This window comes from Pan troglodytes, chromosome 10 (assembly GCF_028858775.2).
Source record: "Pan troglodytes isolate AG18354 chromosome 10, NHGRI_mPanTro3-v2.0_pri, whole genome shotgun sequence".
NCBI lineage: Eukaryota > Metazoa > Chordata > Mammalia > Primates > Hominidae > Pan > Pan troglodytes.
In genome coordinates, this window is record NC_072408.2 from 77372937 (window position 1) to 77389853 (window position 16917).

Sequence of the window (16917 nt, forward strand, 5' to 3'; positions counted from 1 at the left end):
GGTCTTCCCCAAACAGAGGATGGCATCTTTCCAAATAGAAAAAAAAAAAAAGAATATGCTTTACTCAGTGTTTAGTATTAAGAGTTTATTGGCAGTATGAAACAAAGTCAACATTGCTGCATTAAAAATTCATATATGAGCAGAACAGCTAGTGTTTGCTGAGGGTAGTTATTTTAATTTTTTTTGTCTCTTGAAGACTGAAAGCTTTCAGAAATGTAAGGACATACCTGGAAATGTCCTTATAAGGAACCTCGAAAATGGGACAGATTATGTCATTCCTGAAGGCATATACCTTTTGTTGAGAGAGAGATTCCAGGTAGATAGCATATTCAAAAATCCCTTCTTAGCAAAAGAGAGACAAGTAGTTAAAACTCTTGATACTTCATAGTTGCTACAAATTTGTTTTTCCCTTTTAAAGTAAAATGACTCACGATGTGGAAATACAGTGGATAGAGTTCTGGAGCAGAAGCCACCTCTATGCCCAGTAATAGAGAGTAAATACATATATACCCAGTGACAATCATTGTGCTCTGTAATTGTTTGATAGGAGGGACTATAAATACACATTTAATAGGTAATATTATCAAGACACATTTCCATATAAAATAGTTACTGTTTTTGATTTTTGTTTTTCAAAAACAAAGACTTCTTTGTTAAAAATCCATTATCAATCACTTGCAACTTTAGCAGCAAGATTCTGGTAACTGAGAAAGGTAATAGCACTTCAAAACAGGAACAGTTTAACAGCTGACAGTCCATTCACAAGACAGATTTTGCAAACATTAAAGCATCTAACACATAATACGAATGTCTTCAGCAGCTCATCCAGTCATCACCTGATGACATTTATTACTGAATATTACATACATACATTCTGTGTGGCAGATAGAGTCAGTACAGACAAAACAAAATCTGCCTTAGGCTGTGTGATAAACCTATCATACCTCCATCATCAAAAAACCTTCAGAATAATTTGGGGGATGCTTACAAATGCATTCATATACACAAGGAGCTGGAAATCTTAAATATGTTGCCCAGTCTTCCACAATCCATGCCATACATGGGCTTCAGAGCTTCTCCTTCCTTCCATTGCAGGAAGCTCCTTCTAGAAGCCTTGGGTGGGTAATTTGATTAATCACCCCAAGAGATTGATGGTCTGACAAGTCTTCAATGACTCACTGGACAGTCTCTGCTGAAAGTCTGCTCTCATACAGGCACAGAGCATGGTGCACAAATTCATACTGCTCACTGGTTTGCACCATTCCACCTCTGCAAGGAAGAAATCATAAAATAACTGATTTTGCTAAAATCTTGCAATTTCAAGTAACACAGAGATTTCATCCAAGCTAGGGTGTTATGCCAAAGACACATAGAACAGTCGACCTAGTGGTTCTTTTGTTATCCCTCTTACCTGTGTCCAAATGTCTCAACTATCAAAGTTAACATGCTAATGTATATAAAGGGCTTAACACAGTTCCCGGCACACACTAGGCATGTGATTAATTTTTACCTGTGTAACATTACTGGGGAGGTGGTACAGCCTAATGATCAAGTACTTGGATTTGGCACCAGCCAAGGTGAGTTCAAATCCCTCCTCTGCCAATTCTTAGCTGTATGATCTTGGACAAATTCCTCGAAACCCCTTGCACTTTAGTTTCTTCCTCTGTTAAAGCAGGATAGTAAGAGTAACTACTGCTGTGAAGGTTAAATAAATTCACTGTAGCTGGTGTATTTGTATTACTTCTCAGGTGCCTCATGATTCATCTCTTGTTAAAATGGTTTATACATTTGGCTTAAAATTGATTGACGGAGACAAACCAAACAAAACTCATCTGCAAAATGTTGCTTTCTACAAGTAAAACGAAGTCTACCTTGGAATGGTTTATTTGAATATGTTGTACAGAAGCAACCTTAGCCTTTTGGTGTACTGGGTGTCTAAACACAATAGTGGGTGGGTCCTTAAATGAGTTGGAAAAAGGGAATTGGCTCTGCTCTGACATTTTCCTCTTGGTTATCACCATTATCATCACTAGCTGCCCAGCACCCTCCTTGTCAATGGATTCATAGAAAGCACTTGCCTTCATGAGAAATAATGGTGCTTCTCATTATGTTTTTATATACATAATACCTATATCACATTTTCCCCCTTTATAATTATGATCCTTTTTTAATTTTAGTTTTTGAGAAAACGTCTCCTTAATTGCTTAGGCTGTTGTGCAGTGGCATGATCACAGCTCAGTGCAGCCTCAACTTCCTGGGATCAAGCAATTCTCCCACCTCAGCCTCTGGTGTAGCTGGGACCACAGGCACCACCACACCTGGACAATTTTTAAATTTTTTTTTTCTTGTAGAGACAAGGCCTCACTATGTTGCCCAGGCTGGTCTCCTGGACTCAAGTGATCCTCTTGTCTTGGGCTCCCAAAGTGATGGAATCACAGGCTTGAACCACGGTGTCCAGTCCTATAATTATGATTTTTTAGCTTGACAAAGTTACCAGACATTAATATGTTACTATTCCGGCTGACTGTATAAAAGCATCACTATCGGTAACTATTTAAAGTCTTGTAAATTCTCTGTAACTCTGCAATCATACAACTAATCTTATCTTTTAGTTTAACTCTATGTTTTAACCAGATTTTTCCAAGTGGCTGTTAGTATCATTCAAAATAACTTTCAGATTATTTAGGCACTTCAACTTAAAAACAAGATATCTTGTCTCACTGTAACAAGACTTCTAGTTAATGGTAATAATAAAAACTGGGCTTCTATGTTTATTTGTCAATCTATGTCAATATTAAAGCAGTAAAACTTCCCTGTTTTAAACTAAACAGTGATTCCCCAGGAAAATTAACATGATGTCAAAATGATGTAATTGGCAAAAAATAAAGAGGTAAATTCACAGTTTTTGGTGACAGCAACTTATTGGCAGAAGTATTTAATTGGTCTTCCTCCCCTAGAACTGTACATTTTGTTGCATTGAAGGCAACCTTCTGGGCTAAGTATTCCTTGGTCAGAAGTGAACAACAGAAATGGCCAGCTGAGAATGTGGTAATAGTTTATCTTCTTAGCTGTGTGATGACATCTGGGCTCACCTAAAATCATAGCAGGTGTTCCGAAGATGCTGGCTTGAACTGTGAAGCTTGGGAGACACCACCACAGTAAATATTAGGGTAGCTCCAGGGAGCTGAGGGGTGCCTCCCTTCCTCTGGCATTTGCACAGCTCAGGGCACCATTACTCCCCCTTGAGCTGCAGACAGTATGTGGAAGCTTCTATGTGCTCCACCTCTTAGGCTCTGGTCTGTCAACTTCCTCTCACCATTTACCTCACTTTGAGGCAAGATTTTCCCCTTCTTGTATGTTCTGGTCAGCACTGGTATTTACATGTCCAACTGGTGAATGAATGGAGACACAGTTTAGAATTTAATAACTGTTCCACCCTAAGTGGGTCAGTGGTGTAATTTAATGGTTGGAGTATATTTACTATGACATTCTGTTCACTAAATCAAGGTTGTTTTAGCCAGTGAAAGTGGGGAAGATGGAGAAGCATACTCATTAATTGTGGGCTGGCAAAATTCTTGCAGGTCTGAAGGCTTCAGGAAAGTATATGAAAAGTTCTCTTACCTCCCACTTAATTTGGAAAATAAAAATGAAAAAAACTGGCATCAGAGGAATTCTTAGAGATCATCCATTCTAGTCACTGACAATATAGCTTTTTTAGAAATCTTGCAATTTTAGAGGCAGCCTTTTCCAAGGTTGGCAGGAAAACTTTTAAGACATCAACATGAATCTGTCCTTTCTAACTTTCACCGCATTGGTCCAACTGAAATAACCCAAAAGAAGTCTTAAGGCTCCCCTGTAGTCACACAACAGCTCTCCAAAGGCTGGAAAACAGCCATCAAAGTCCTATAATCTTTTCTTCTTTAGACTAAACATCCTGTGGTCACTCAATATTTCTGTACAGCCTGGTTTTTCTGTCACTCACCACTTTAGTCTCCCTCTTCTACAGGCTATTTTATCAAATATGACCTTCTTAGAGTGTTGTGTCTCCTCCTGATGAGATCTATGAAGCAGGCTTATTTTCTCCTCCAGCTGCATGTTAGAGACCAATAGATCTGTGTTTGCAGGTGCATCAGGTGGTGAGGTCCCCCAGTGCCTACATGGTGCCTGGTGCTCGGTAGTATTTTAAGATACTAACTGACGGTGTAGATTAAATAAAAAGTCAACAAGACTTTTTTTGAATGTGGACATTATATCTTTCTCCCATCCTGTAATTATGCTACTGGATTTTTTAAACTAAATGCAAGGCTTTCTATTTATTCTTGTTAATTTCAACTTGTTAGTTTCAGCACAATGCTCTTGTTTACTGGATCACTATCTATTGTCAATATATTAGTCTTCCATTTCTCACTCCCAGCGTTGTGTCTCCCAGGTATTTAACAAGGATCCCTTACATCTTTTTATCTAAGGCATTATTAAAAAATAGAAAAAGAGACAAAGTAGGGTCTTTAATATGAGTAAGTTGATATCATGATATATACTATCTAATCCCATTCTATAATTATTTCCAACTAGGTTGTAGGTCCTTTAAAGACCTACAAGCATAATGGCATGGTCTTCTTATACTTGTAACAATAAAAAGCACTTACGAGTCCTAGGTAAATACTTGTCAAATGAATTACCCAGGTCATGCTATTTTCATGTCATGTGAAAACAGATAAATTCTAGGCTAAAAGAAAGCAAAAGGTATTCCAGGATGCATTCACTGGAGGCTGGTTCAAATTCAGGAACTCATCATAATCATCTTTGAAAATATTAAATAAATGTCCTATTGCATATATTGATATATAGAATAGTCTATTGGCTGGATGCAGTGGCTCATGCCTATAACCCCAGCACTTTGGGAATGCTGAATGGATCACTCGAGCCCAAAGTGGGAGGATCACTTGAGCCCAGGAGCTCGAGACCAGCCTGGGTAACATAGTTAGACCCTGTCTACAATTTAAAAGAAAAACTAGCTGGACATGGTGGTGTATGCCTGTGGTCCCAACTACACAGGAGGTTGAGGCCAGAGGATAGCATTTGCTCTATAACAGGTAATCCATTCTTAGAAAGGTCAACAGAGTCTTCTTTCTTCTTATTTTTGATATGGGGTCTTGCTTTGTTGTCCAGGCTGGAGTGTAGTCATGCAATCACAGCTCATTGCAGCCTTGGCCTCCCAGGCTCAGGTGATTCTCCCACCTCAGCCTCCCAAGTAGCTGGGATGACAGGTGCATGCCACCATACTGAGCTAATTTTTTCTGTGTGTGTGTGTGGTTTTTTTTTTTTTTTTTTTTTTAAGAGAGAGAGATTGGGTTTTGCCATGTTGCCCAAGCTGGTCTTGAACTCCTAGGCTCAGGCAATCCATCCACCTCAGCCTCCCAAAGTGCTGGGATTACAGGCATGAGCCACCATGCCTGGCAAATGCAGTTTTTTAGATAGGCTGGTCATAGCAAAAAAAGAAACACCTAAGAAGCTAGTACAGTGTCTGTATACAAAATATATTTATGGAATAAATGTATAAAGCTTGGTTAACTATGGAACTCTCAAGAGAGCTCTATAGTTATTCATCCTCAGGAGAGCTCTGACTTGACTCCAGGAAGCTCTTAGGTCAGATAGGTTTCATGGATTTGCTAAAATCTGGATCTATATTACTGATATAAACTTCCCAATACAAAGTGGTTCTGGGAGGTGAGAAACAAGGGTACTCTTTTTCTTACTTTTTTTTCTTTTTCTTTTTGGGGCAGGGTCTCACTGTGTCATCCTGGCTGGATCATGGCTCACTGCAGCCTCAACCTCCCAGGTCAAGTGATCTCCTTAGCCTCCCAAGTAGCTGGGACTACAGGTGTGCACCAATATGCATGCACCTTAAATTGCAAACAGAAGTGAAACTTAACTCAGGTTCATATCGGACAAATGCTTATGTTAGAACTAAAACATAACCCCAGCCAATCATAAGCATCCAACTCACATATTGTTATGTCAGTAAGGACTTTTCAATACAGTACCTGAAAAAAGGCAATTATGTAATTGCAAACCAACCAAATAAATTGTTTGTTTCTGTACTTTCCCAATAAATACTTGCCTCTGGCGTTTTGTCATTGGAACACTAAACCTCTTTTGGTCTGGTGTTTCCCAGTGTATGACTACTTCTTACTAAATAAACTCTTTAAAATTTTATTGTGCATCAGATATTTCTTTTCCAGTACAAGTTTGTTTTCCCAGGAGGTATAATACATTAAGTGAAAATACCTACTGCTGAGCAGGAGTTAGTTTACCAAGAAAGAGTAAGGTCAAATAAAAATGTCAAGTGAACCCCAGCTAGCTGAGAGAATGGTGCCAAGTTCATTACCAGGGGGGACCAGAGTGTGTTAAGAGGGAAAAAGGCAGCATACACTGTTGTCAAGACAAATTCTGTCTCCACCACTTATTAGATATTTTACCCAACTACATAATCTCTGCAGTGCTCAGTTTTTTCATCTGCAAATGATGCGACAATAAAAACAATAGTTCCTACTTTATAGCATTGTTGTGAGAAATAAATGGGACTATCACTTAACATGTTTAGCACATAGCCAAGCACATATCAATACCATAAATGTCAACTATTATTATTGTTATTGTTACTCTTTGGTACCATCTGGTCAAATAGGACTCGTTAGGAGGCTCTGGAGTGAGGTCCCCAAAGACCCTGGAGAACCAAGAGCAAATCTGGCAGAGGACATTAGTTTGCCCATTAAGTTCCAAATATCCTTCTAAATATTGACCAGCCTAGAAGACAGGCACAGTGGAGGCAGATGATGAAAATAGTAGGCTTGGAGTCTGACAGATTCAGGTTTGAATCCTTGTTTTTTAACTTACTTAGCTAAATGATTTTAGACAAGTCATTTAGTCCTTCCCAACCTGGCTTTTCTCACTTGTAAAATGACATAAATGACAAACGTCATCGGGTTGTGAGGATTAAATGAATCAGAGCATATCAATGTCTGGCTGAAGGCTATTCACAGAATCCCCAGAAGCCCAGGGTTCTACAAAGGTGCCTGAGGACCCTGGGCAGGGCAGAGGAGGAGGATGGGTCATTAGGACTAGATGCCAATCCCAGCTTTGACTAGGGAAGTTGTGTTTTTTATTGGTTTTCTGTGTTGGTGTTCTGTGGAAGATTCTGCCTGCAAAAAGTTTTCCATTGTTCACAAAGAAGTTTGAAAACCACTGGCCTGGCTAATAAGGTATTTAGGTATTTATCTAATAAGGCTTCAAGTTTTACAAGGTTTAAATGAGAGAATCCACAAAATGCTTGCACAGTAACTGCCCTTCAGTGAGTACTAAATAAATGCTGTGTATTATTTTTCTTATTCTTAGTTAATACGACACCTAGGGTAACCATGTTTGGAAGAGTTGTGGTTCATTGGTGTTGTCCTGGTGTCATTATCAATTGGGTCACCTTTCACTCTCAGAAGTACCTTGGTTTGGATGATAAATTATTTGTTCATCCTAATGATGCCCCATTCCATGCTGTGGAAGAAAGTCATTCCCTTTATTGCAAAAGTGGTGTTAGCCACGTGGCTTGGATTTCTTTGTGCCCACAGACTATGAACGCTGTGTTTGGCCAGGCCAGAGAGGATTCAGATATACTACCCTCCTATAAATGTCAGATAATCTCATATCACATTAGCCCTGCCAAATACAAAGATCAGTGTCGTCTCAGTCTCCGTGCAGAGCAGCACGTAGCTGTGTCAGCTGGGGGTAAACTCAGGTTAGAAAGGGAAACAAAAATGTAGTCTTTTTCCCTTTGCTACTGGGAGGGTGTTTTGAAAAAAACCTCTCCAGATGCCCAGGAGAGAGATTTGGCTTTTAACATGTTAAAATTTTGACCTTTTGTGACTATTCACTCACACATACAGAGAGCAACAGCCTTTCCTGTCGTACCGCCCAGCCCGTATCCGGTCTAATCAGTAGACAGAAGAAATTCTGCTGTGATGACTCACTTCTGGGCTAACAATGAAACTTATGCTCCTTTGCTTTTTATTATTTTCAAATCTGGAATTCTTTTGGTAAAGTTTGGTACAGTAAATTTAGAACAAAAGGTGTGGACGTTAATGTGCCTCCTGGGTAAAGTTCCAAGAGCTTGGGCATGAGTCAAGTGAGGCTACTGTCTGCTGTGCTTAGCCGGGGTCAGCTGTAAGGTGTGTCTGGCCCCTTGGACAGAGGATTTCCCATGTCTTTACACAGATGTCATATCAAGGAGGGAGAACTTAAATGTAAATTTGGCCAATTCTGACCAGGTATTTTGAACATAGACACCTTCTCCAAAATAGATGTGTTCTAAAGTATTTGTAGGTCATAAAAATCAGCATATATCTAATGATAATTCAATTGATGAGTCTAACATATTTTGAGTTCCATTTTTTTTCCTCTGAAAATTAGCCGTTTTCCTCTGAACACTCAAGTTAACACCTAATTAACTCCAAGCTAGGAAGAAGGAAAATGTCCTGGCAACCACTTGGAAGATTCAGTCAGCATAATATGTTTTACAAAGTAGACCTCTTGTTACGATCTCAGGAATTATAATGTCAAGTAAATCCACACCAATTTCTAGGGCTTTATCTCCAAGTGTCCTTAAAATAAGCAAATCAAAATGTTGAATTCCTGATCTTCAAATGAGATCTTTGAAGTTCATTAATTAGAGGAATCTTTGTGATTATTTGGGAATGCAGAGAAATATGGATAAATGTAAGGTTACAGTTGATAAACCTTAGACCAACAAGCAGAAACTTTAGTTTTGAAATTATTTCAACAGTTTTGGAAACAAAAAATATGTTGGGGACATATATTAGCCTTGGAAATTGATGGCATATATATTCTTCTGAGATGGCTGTAGTTAAAAAAAAAAAAAGAAAAGAAAATCATCGAACTGAAGTGACTAATCAAAACATTTAAACAATGATATGACGCACATTGGAAGCATCTTTTTATCCTGTGTGGGAAGCCACAAGTGAGGCCTTTGGATGTCATTCCAGTTTAAGCCCTCTAAGGTAAGGATGTACAGGCAACTACAAATTCCATCCTTGACTCTTAAAAAGAAGGATTAGACAGATAATTTCCTGCTACTCAGGAAGAAAAAAAAGAGGAAAAAAAAGGCCTTGGAATAAGATATTATTTTATATGTTTCACTTCCCAGGTTCTGTTTTAAAATTCTTCCAGTGTCCAGTTGCCAATGGGATTAAAAGGAAAACGATGAGGAAAAAGTTATCTGAGGTCAATCTGCAATGGAATATGTTCCTTTCCTGCCTGCTTAGATGTCTTCTGATAGTCACGAATTGATCTTTAGTCATACTTCTGTAATATCTATATGCATGTGAAGCACTGTCTGATGTTAAAATATAAACATCATCTATAGTAATAAACTGAGACACTGCATCTCTCATGCTAAATGTGTAAATGACCTTCTGTCACTATCTCAAACTGTAGAACCTTGACATACCCAAGCCTAAATGAATCTTTTTTAGCAAGAGCTACATGCAGCGAAGCTGGTTGTCTTAGCTTTATAGCAATTGGTATTTTTAACTAGGTGGTATAGTTGAACAATTTAGTGATATTTGAGATTAGAAGGTTTAAGTATTATATGGAAGGGCTTTCTAAGTAATAAAAAATGATTATACTGTGTTCAGTTTAGTACTAATGTTATGGATCTTTTTTTCAACTATAATTTTAAAAAATTGACCTATACATTTACGGTAATCTCCTGTTAATAGGAAAATGTGATTGAGCAAAATATCCCTTTTGCAACAATGCTGGCCAACAGAAAGTTCATTGTACTTATCATATTCAGATATTAATAAGTAATCTAAACTAAAATAATCAGAGATAAACAATTTTCCCTGGTTTATATAGCAACTAGTTCAGGGTCATTGCTGAAGGCAGGATTAGAATGTGAACTTCCTCTCTCTTCATCTTGAGTGTAACCCACTTAGGCTTCCCACTCCAGAAAACAACAGCAGAACCCCCAAAATCCAGAATTTAGTCAATCTAATTTGAGCAAAATTGAAAGTTCAGTTCAGAGTGTTTTATAAAAACTTCAAAATTGGTCATGTGGCCTTGGAGATGTCCCCTTTTTTGGTTTTGGATTCTTCCTTTAGAATGAAAACTTTGGGCAATATATTCCTGAGGTTAGATTTTTTAAAAAACCCACCCTTTTCCTAGGAGATGTTTGGCAAATGTTATGACTATTGTGGCTATCCCATTGTTCTCCACATAAACAAATCTTCAAAGACTCAAAGAAAGCAAGAGCTGAGAGGGATCTCAGAAAGCCAGTTGGTCACTCTGCAATCACTGAATTCCAGCATGGAAAAGCATCTTGTTAGAGGAGTCCTGACATCCACTTAAGCTTTGTTGTGAGTCACACAATGAATATTAACTTGCAAGCATTAAAATACAACAATCAGGTGGAGGTCCATGAAATATCTTACTCTTGATAGTAAGATATTTCTGGTTTTTATACCAGAAAAGGCTGGAGATCACTGTTATGCCCCACATCTCCTTTTACTATGTAGACAGAGAGGCCTAGAGTGGACAAATGGTCACACAGAAAATTAGGGGGCAGAGCCACACATCAGGCTTCTTGACATCTAGTCCAGAGATGTCCAGCACCTCATTCTTTTGCTAGTCTTATCAGACAGTGTTCAGTTGCAATTGCTATAGCACCCACTTCATCTTTTAATTAAAAGCGAATGCAGTGGGAATGAAGGGATGATCCCTTAATGCCCTTCTAAATAAAACATTCGTGGGTGCCTTGCACTGAATTTGAACTCCTACTTGGAAAAAAAAAAGAAATCTTATTTTAGTTCAAAATATGCTCAAAAGTATTAGTAAAAGGAGAATCACAGACTCATGAATCTGCAATGAGAACTGAGCATCTATTAATAGAAGTTGTCACAAAGCCAATAAAAATAATGTCTTGCCAGAGAATGAGGAATCTACCAAATGGTTTTGTCATTGTTATACTGGAAATATCCATTCAGCATAACACATTCGTCTCTGAACCAGACCATTTGAATTTATTACTAAAATGCAGATTTTTAACTTGAGTAGAAATTGCTTGCTCTTTTCATGTTAAATTACAATGACCAGGCATTGTAATTTTTGGGGTGGTGGTGGTGGAAATCAAAATTTTAATCCTATCCAGTGTTCAAGCTCTTGACTGATGGGTCATGAAATGAGCCCCATTTCAAGTATCCAGATCACTGCCTTGTCTTTTTCTTTGCTGTTAGCCATACCTGGACTCCTCAGAGGAGGCAGCTACAAGTGGAGAGGGGTAGATTATAAGAATAAGATGCACAGTATGCAGCCTTCATTGCTAGTGGTTGGAGGTTGTTAAAAAGAGTAGAAAAGGATAGAGGAAGGCCTGTGAAGCTCGTATTCTGCCGAATACAAAATATCAGCCTTCTGATATATTGGCTCTGTCTTTTCTCTCTCTTACTACACTTAGCTGCTTTTAATTAGTTGGTTCCACCATTCCTTTCCCACCACCTTTGTTTTTTTGAGTCTCACTCTCTCGCCCAGCCTGGAGTGCAGTGGCGTGAAGTCGGCTCACCACAACTCTGCCTCCTGGGTTCCAGCAATTCTCCTGCCTCAGCCTCCTGAGTAGCTGGGACTACAGGTGTGCACCACCATGCCTGGCTAATTTTTGTGTTATTAGTAGAGATGGGGTTTCACCATGTTGGCCAGGCTGGTTTTGAACTCCTGACCTCAAGTGATCTGCCTGCCTCATCCTCCTAAAGTCTGGGACTACAGGCCTGAGACACCGTGCTGGGCCCTTTTCCTCTTTTTAGGGGTCCAGGTTCAGGCTTAAATTACTATCCTATCTCTAGTCTTCTCTTCACCACAAAGCTTCTTGAAAGAACAGCTTATCTTTATTATTACAACTTCTTTCCCTCTCATTTAGATGGTTCTTGAGGAAATTCGTCTGTGGTCAAATAAATGTGAAAGAGTGCTTAAATAAAATTAAAGGAGTTTCTACATTGGAAGATTTTAGATTTTTTAATGCATTAATGCTAATTGTGAGTCTCCGAGTGGGGAAGACTTCGAAGAAATATAGTGTAGGGCTGGGTGCCATGGCTCATGCCTGCAGTCCCAGCACTTTGGCAGCCCGAGGCAGGCGGATCACTTGAGGTCAGGAGTTCAAGACCAGCCTGGCCAACATGGTGAAACCCTGCCTCTACTAAAAATACAAAAATTCGCCAGGAGTAATCCCAGCAACTCGGGAGGCTGAGGCAGGGTAATCGCTTGCACCCAGGAGGTGGAGGTTGCAGTGGGCCCAGATCGTGCCACTGCACTCCAGCCTGGGTGACAAGAAAGAAATTCCATCTCAAAAAAACAAAACAAAACAAAAAAACAAAACAAAAAAAACCCATATATATATATATACACACACACACACATATATATACGTATATATATGTGTGTGTGTGTGTGTGTGTGTGTGTATATATATATATATATAAACAGCTTTTCCCCGAACTTAGTCAAGAACCTACTTTGTGCCTGAACGCCACCAAGAGGGTTTGGCTTAGGAGGCTCTCAGTAAATAATTGTTAATTAAACTATGTCCTGAGAAGGACAATCTGGGAAACTGGGAAAGCTGGTTAAGACACCCATTTTTCTACACCCAGGTGCCTGATTCATGCTCAGTAGCAGATGTCTAGTGATGCCTGTTGAATGGATGAATGTATGCAGGATTCAGGAGCACCACTCTGAGCAGAGGTCTCAGATGCCTGTTCCACAGAACACAGGATGCAGGCCCATCTATTAGGTTGGTGCAAAAATAATTATAATAGCAAAAACCCCAATTACTTTGGCACCAAACTAATACAAACACTCATTCCATTCTAAAAATATCCTAAGACAGACTTAGCTTCAAGGTATTGTGACCTGTGCAGTCATACACCTCTCACCTTCTTGTGCTGAGAAGGACCCTGAACTTGGGTTAATGCTTTGCTGTCACTGTCTTGAAGTATTTGATACTTTTTAATCAACAGATGCCACATTTTCATTTTATACCGGGCCTCACAAATTATGTAGCTGGTCCTGCCCACAGTGTCCCTTGGAGCGCTCTTCAGCTCTGTCTTAGTGCCCTTTGCTTTCCCAAGACAAGCCATGAGCTTATCTAACAGTCTCCTTGATTGAAGGACCTCACCATGGCGTGTCCAGCATCGGAAGCCCTCTTCAATTTCCCTTCACCAAAACCCAAGTTCTGAATGTATTCCTAATGCTGGGAGTTACACTCTCTCCAGCTACCACACTGAAAAGAACAGATCACTTCGTTTAGATTGAAGCGTTAATAGCATAGAAGACATAAAGTGTTATGCCATCTCCCATCCCCAGATTCAATAAACTTTAGAAAAAGATGATTCTTTTAAAAGAATCCATCCAAGATCAGCTCTTTACTAGCAGTACTTTAGACATTCGCTATACATTTTAGCATCCTCCATAGATAGATATTTTAAGAAGCAGCAATTTTTTGTCCCTCAAATTGTACTCTTAAGGCAGTTGCTGACAACGTCACTCCAACTATTCATAAAGGAGCTCTCATTTATAACTAAAAACTGTTTTAAAAATTATGGTGTCCTGTTGTCATTGCATTTTGTTTTTAAGAGGTGGAGTTTTGCTATGTTGCCCAGGGTGGGTGGCCTCAAACTCCTGGGCTCATTTGTTTAAAATGGCAGAGTATTATCAAAGAGATATGTTTTTGTCAAGAAGTTTTACAATAAACATATTCCAAAAGCCTATTTACTTTTCTATAAGATTGATAAAGATCAGAGAAATAATTAGAGATCAGGCAAATGTCCCAGATTCCAATAGGTCCATTTTGTTACTTCCCAAGCTACTTGACTTTGGACAAGTTACTCGCTATCTCGAATTCTTTGGTTCCTCATTAAAAAAAAAAAAAAAAATTAGGCCAAGATGCTTCTTTTCCTTCACTTGGGTTTATTTTGGGAGTTAAATAAGTCATGTGCTTTGAAGACAATGGTGAAGAGTCCATGATTAAATACATTCTGTATGTATTAAATACATAGTGCATTCTGGAATCTCTGGACAGATTCAGAGCTGAAGGTAAGGATAGCCAGAAAAATCGGAATTTGGGGACAAGGTTTGAACAAGTGATGAAGAAAGATATGCTGCAAGTGCATAACGGTAGACATTTGGATTGGCTGAGACCAGTTTTCCCTTTACTGCCATGAGCCAAAAACATGGTTAATGGCAGCAGTTAGCCACACATTGGAATTTTTAAAATGAGGTATGATAGGAAAAAGCTGAAGGACTGGAACAAGAGGAAAGAATAATGGGGGAGAAAAAGAAGTAAGATGAGGTGAAACGAAAGGGATAGGTTTTCTGTTCTGCTTTTCATAACAACTAGAAGAGTGTACAACAGAAGGAAGAGACAAGAAAAGGAAAACATATGTTGATCCTGTGAAGGAAGGAGGCTGGAGGAAAGACCTTTCAAAGGAAGGTTCAAGGAGAGGATCTGTTTCATAAACAACAGAAACAGCTGCTCAGAAAGAATGCAGAAAGGGTCTTGATGAAGAAATCAGAATGATTTTGATGCATATATTGGCAGTCATTCAAACTCAAGGGGGTTGGGTGCCTATAGGCTTCAGATCAGCAGAGAAGTTGGATGTGTTTTCAAGATCCTATCAGAAGTGAAAAGACAAGACCTGTGGGAAGACCTTGGTGGTGACGGAAGGCCAAGGCTAAAGTTTCTGACCATTTGCTTTAGGAAGGAAGGAGCAGATAGAGGAGGCATTGTGATGTGGTTTAAAAAAATGCATCTGTAATTCCATTCAAAACTAGAGGACAATTTGTTAGACCTGAAAGGGGAATGTGACTGGGAAGTGGAACCCAAGGTGGAGGTCAGGCTATGAAAGCGGGCAGGGGAGGTGGGAGATGGGAGGGTGAGCAGGCAAGAATTAATGGTAACATAACAAGAGCCAAGAAAAAGAGCAAACCAAGCCTGTTTTTCAGCACGTTCTTCCAAATAGGATCAGAACAGGTGTTGCTGGAGGCCAACTTGGTTTGGAGTCACTTTAGATCCATGCATGTGTTTGGCATTCATGGAGTTCTGGCACTAAACAAGAACACAGGACTCCAAGGTATGAACTGGAGTCCCCGGGTGATTTGGGGTCTCAGGTGGCAGCCTTGTCTACAGAAGCACAAATCAGGACAGATGAAAGTCAATGTGGGAGCAGCTCTGGCTGACTGAGTGCTGCTTCTCCCCCTCAAAGTTAGGGCCCCTTTCCTGTGTGAAGACAGGCCCCCAAATTTGAAGTGAAGCAACTGATCCTATTCCAGCTGAGGTGGACTACACAGGATGGAAGGCAAAGGAATATCAGGAGATTAAGGCAGCAATTATAAGAGGAGAAGGGATAATTGGAACTGATCTTTTTTATGTACCAAAAGAAAACATTTTTGGAAGCAGTTACATGTGGGGTGTGGTAAGAGGGAAGCAGGATTGGGGGGTAAAGAGAGGATAAGCAATGTAGGCTGAGTGTTCTACTAAATACATTTCAGGTTTAATGTCATTTAAATGTGGCTGAAGTCCTGTGAGTTATACATTACTATTTCCAGTTTACAGGCACATGTTAGGTTCCTTGCTACGTATAGTGATAACAACTGTGGAAACTTGATTGAATGCTTATTACACACCAGGCATTTCACATAGGTCATATCATCTTTTCATCCTTACAATAATAATAGGAAATATATACTACTATTACTCCAATTTTCCAAATGAGAAAACTGAGGCATGGAGAAGGGTAGTAACTTGCCCAAGGCCATACAACCAAAAAAATGGTGGAATCTGGGATGTAAACTCAGGCAGGCAATCTGTTTCTAGAGCCCAGAATGTTAATCGCCATGATGAAATGCTTCTAGAGTTTACATGCTAACAGAAAGAGAAAATAATAAAGAAAGAAACAAACATAGTAGAAAACAAAGAGGGAAGATACAGTTAGAAAGACTTAGAGGCTACTGTTTAAAAAGGAGACAAGAATGTTACGGATGGGAAGGGAAAAACTAATCTGGATAGGGAAACTTGAATGTTTATTTTTTTAGAGGTAAGAGAAACTTCACAGATAATTTTAATAATAAAGATGATAATAACATAACAAACATTTATTGAGGGCTTACTATGTGCCAGACTCTATTCCAAGTGCTTTACATATATTATCTCATTTTTCAGAATAATCTTCTTGTCTTTTTTATTGAAATCCCAGGACATAGCACATAGTGCTCAAAGCATATTTGTTGAAAAAAAATCTCGAAAGGTAATTATATGGCCTGGCACGGCGGCTCATACCTACAATCCCGGCACTTTGGGAGGCCAAGATGTGAGGATTGTTTGAGTCCAGGAGTTGGAGACTGGCCTGGGCAACATGGCAAAGCCCCATCTCTACAAAAAATACAAAACTCAGCTGAGTGTGGCACACGCTTGTACTCCCAGGAGGTCGAGGCTGCAGTGGGCCATGATCACGCCACTGCACTCTAGCTTGGGCAACAGAGCGAGACTCTGTCTCCAGGAAAAAAAGAAAGGTTAGTGTATAATTTTATCTTTTTAGAAAACTCTAGGTCATAGGGCTAAAGCTCAAGGGAATCAATGCCTGTGTCCCTCTTTGTTTTATTACTTCACAGCATTTATTTCTGTCTGAAATTATCTTGGTTTATTTTGCTTGTTTATTATCTTTTTCTGCTAGCATATAAATTCTAAGAGAGCAGAAAATTCTTGTTTAATGCTGTATTTGCAGCATCTAGACCAATGCCTAGGCATATGAGGTGATTAGTAAACATTTGTTGTTTGCTGTTTGTTTTTAGAGACAGGGTCTCACTTTG

The 16917-nt window shown here is 39.2% G+C and overlaps 1 protein-coding gene across 5 annotated transcripts in view; it reads right to left on the reverse strand.

Annotated features, from left to right (window-relative positions):
- Nucleotides 1-70: 70 nt before the first annotated feature.
- Nucleotides 71-16917, reverse strand: part of PTPRR (protein tyrosine phosphatase receptor type R) — a 283034-nt gene continuing 266187 nt past the window's right edge. For all 5 annotated transcript variants that reach the window (XR_010148362.1, XM_509221.8, XM_054663404.2 and 2 more), the window contains one exon: nt 71-1269. Coding sequence is in view for 4 of the 5 variants with exons in the window: in XM_509221.8 (XP_509221.2) it covers nt 1176-1269 (94 nt within the window). In the remaining variant the exon portion in view is untranslated. The remainder of the gene's footprint in view (nt 1270-16917) is intronic.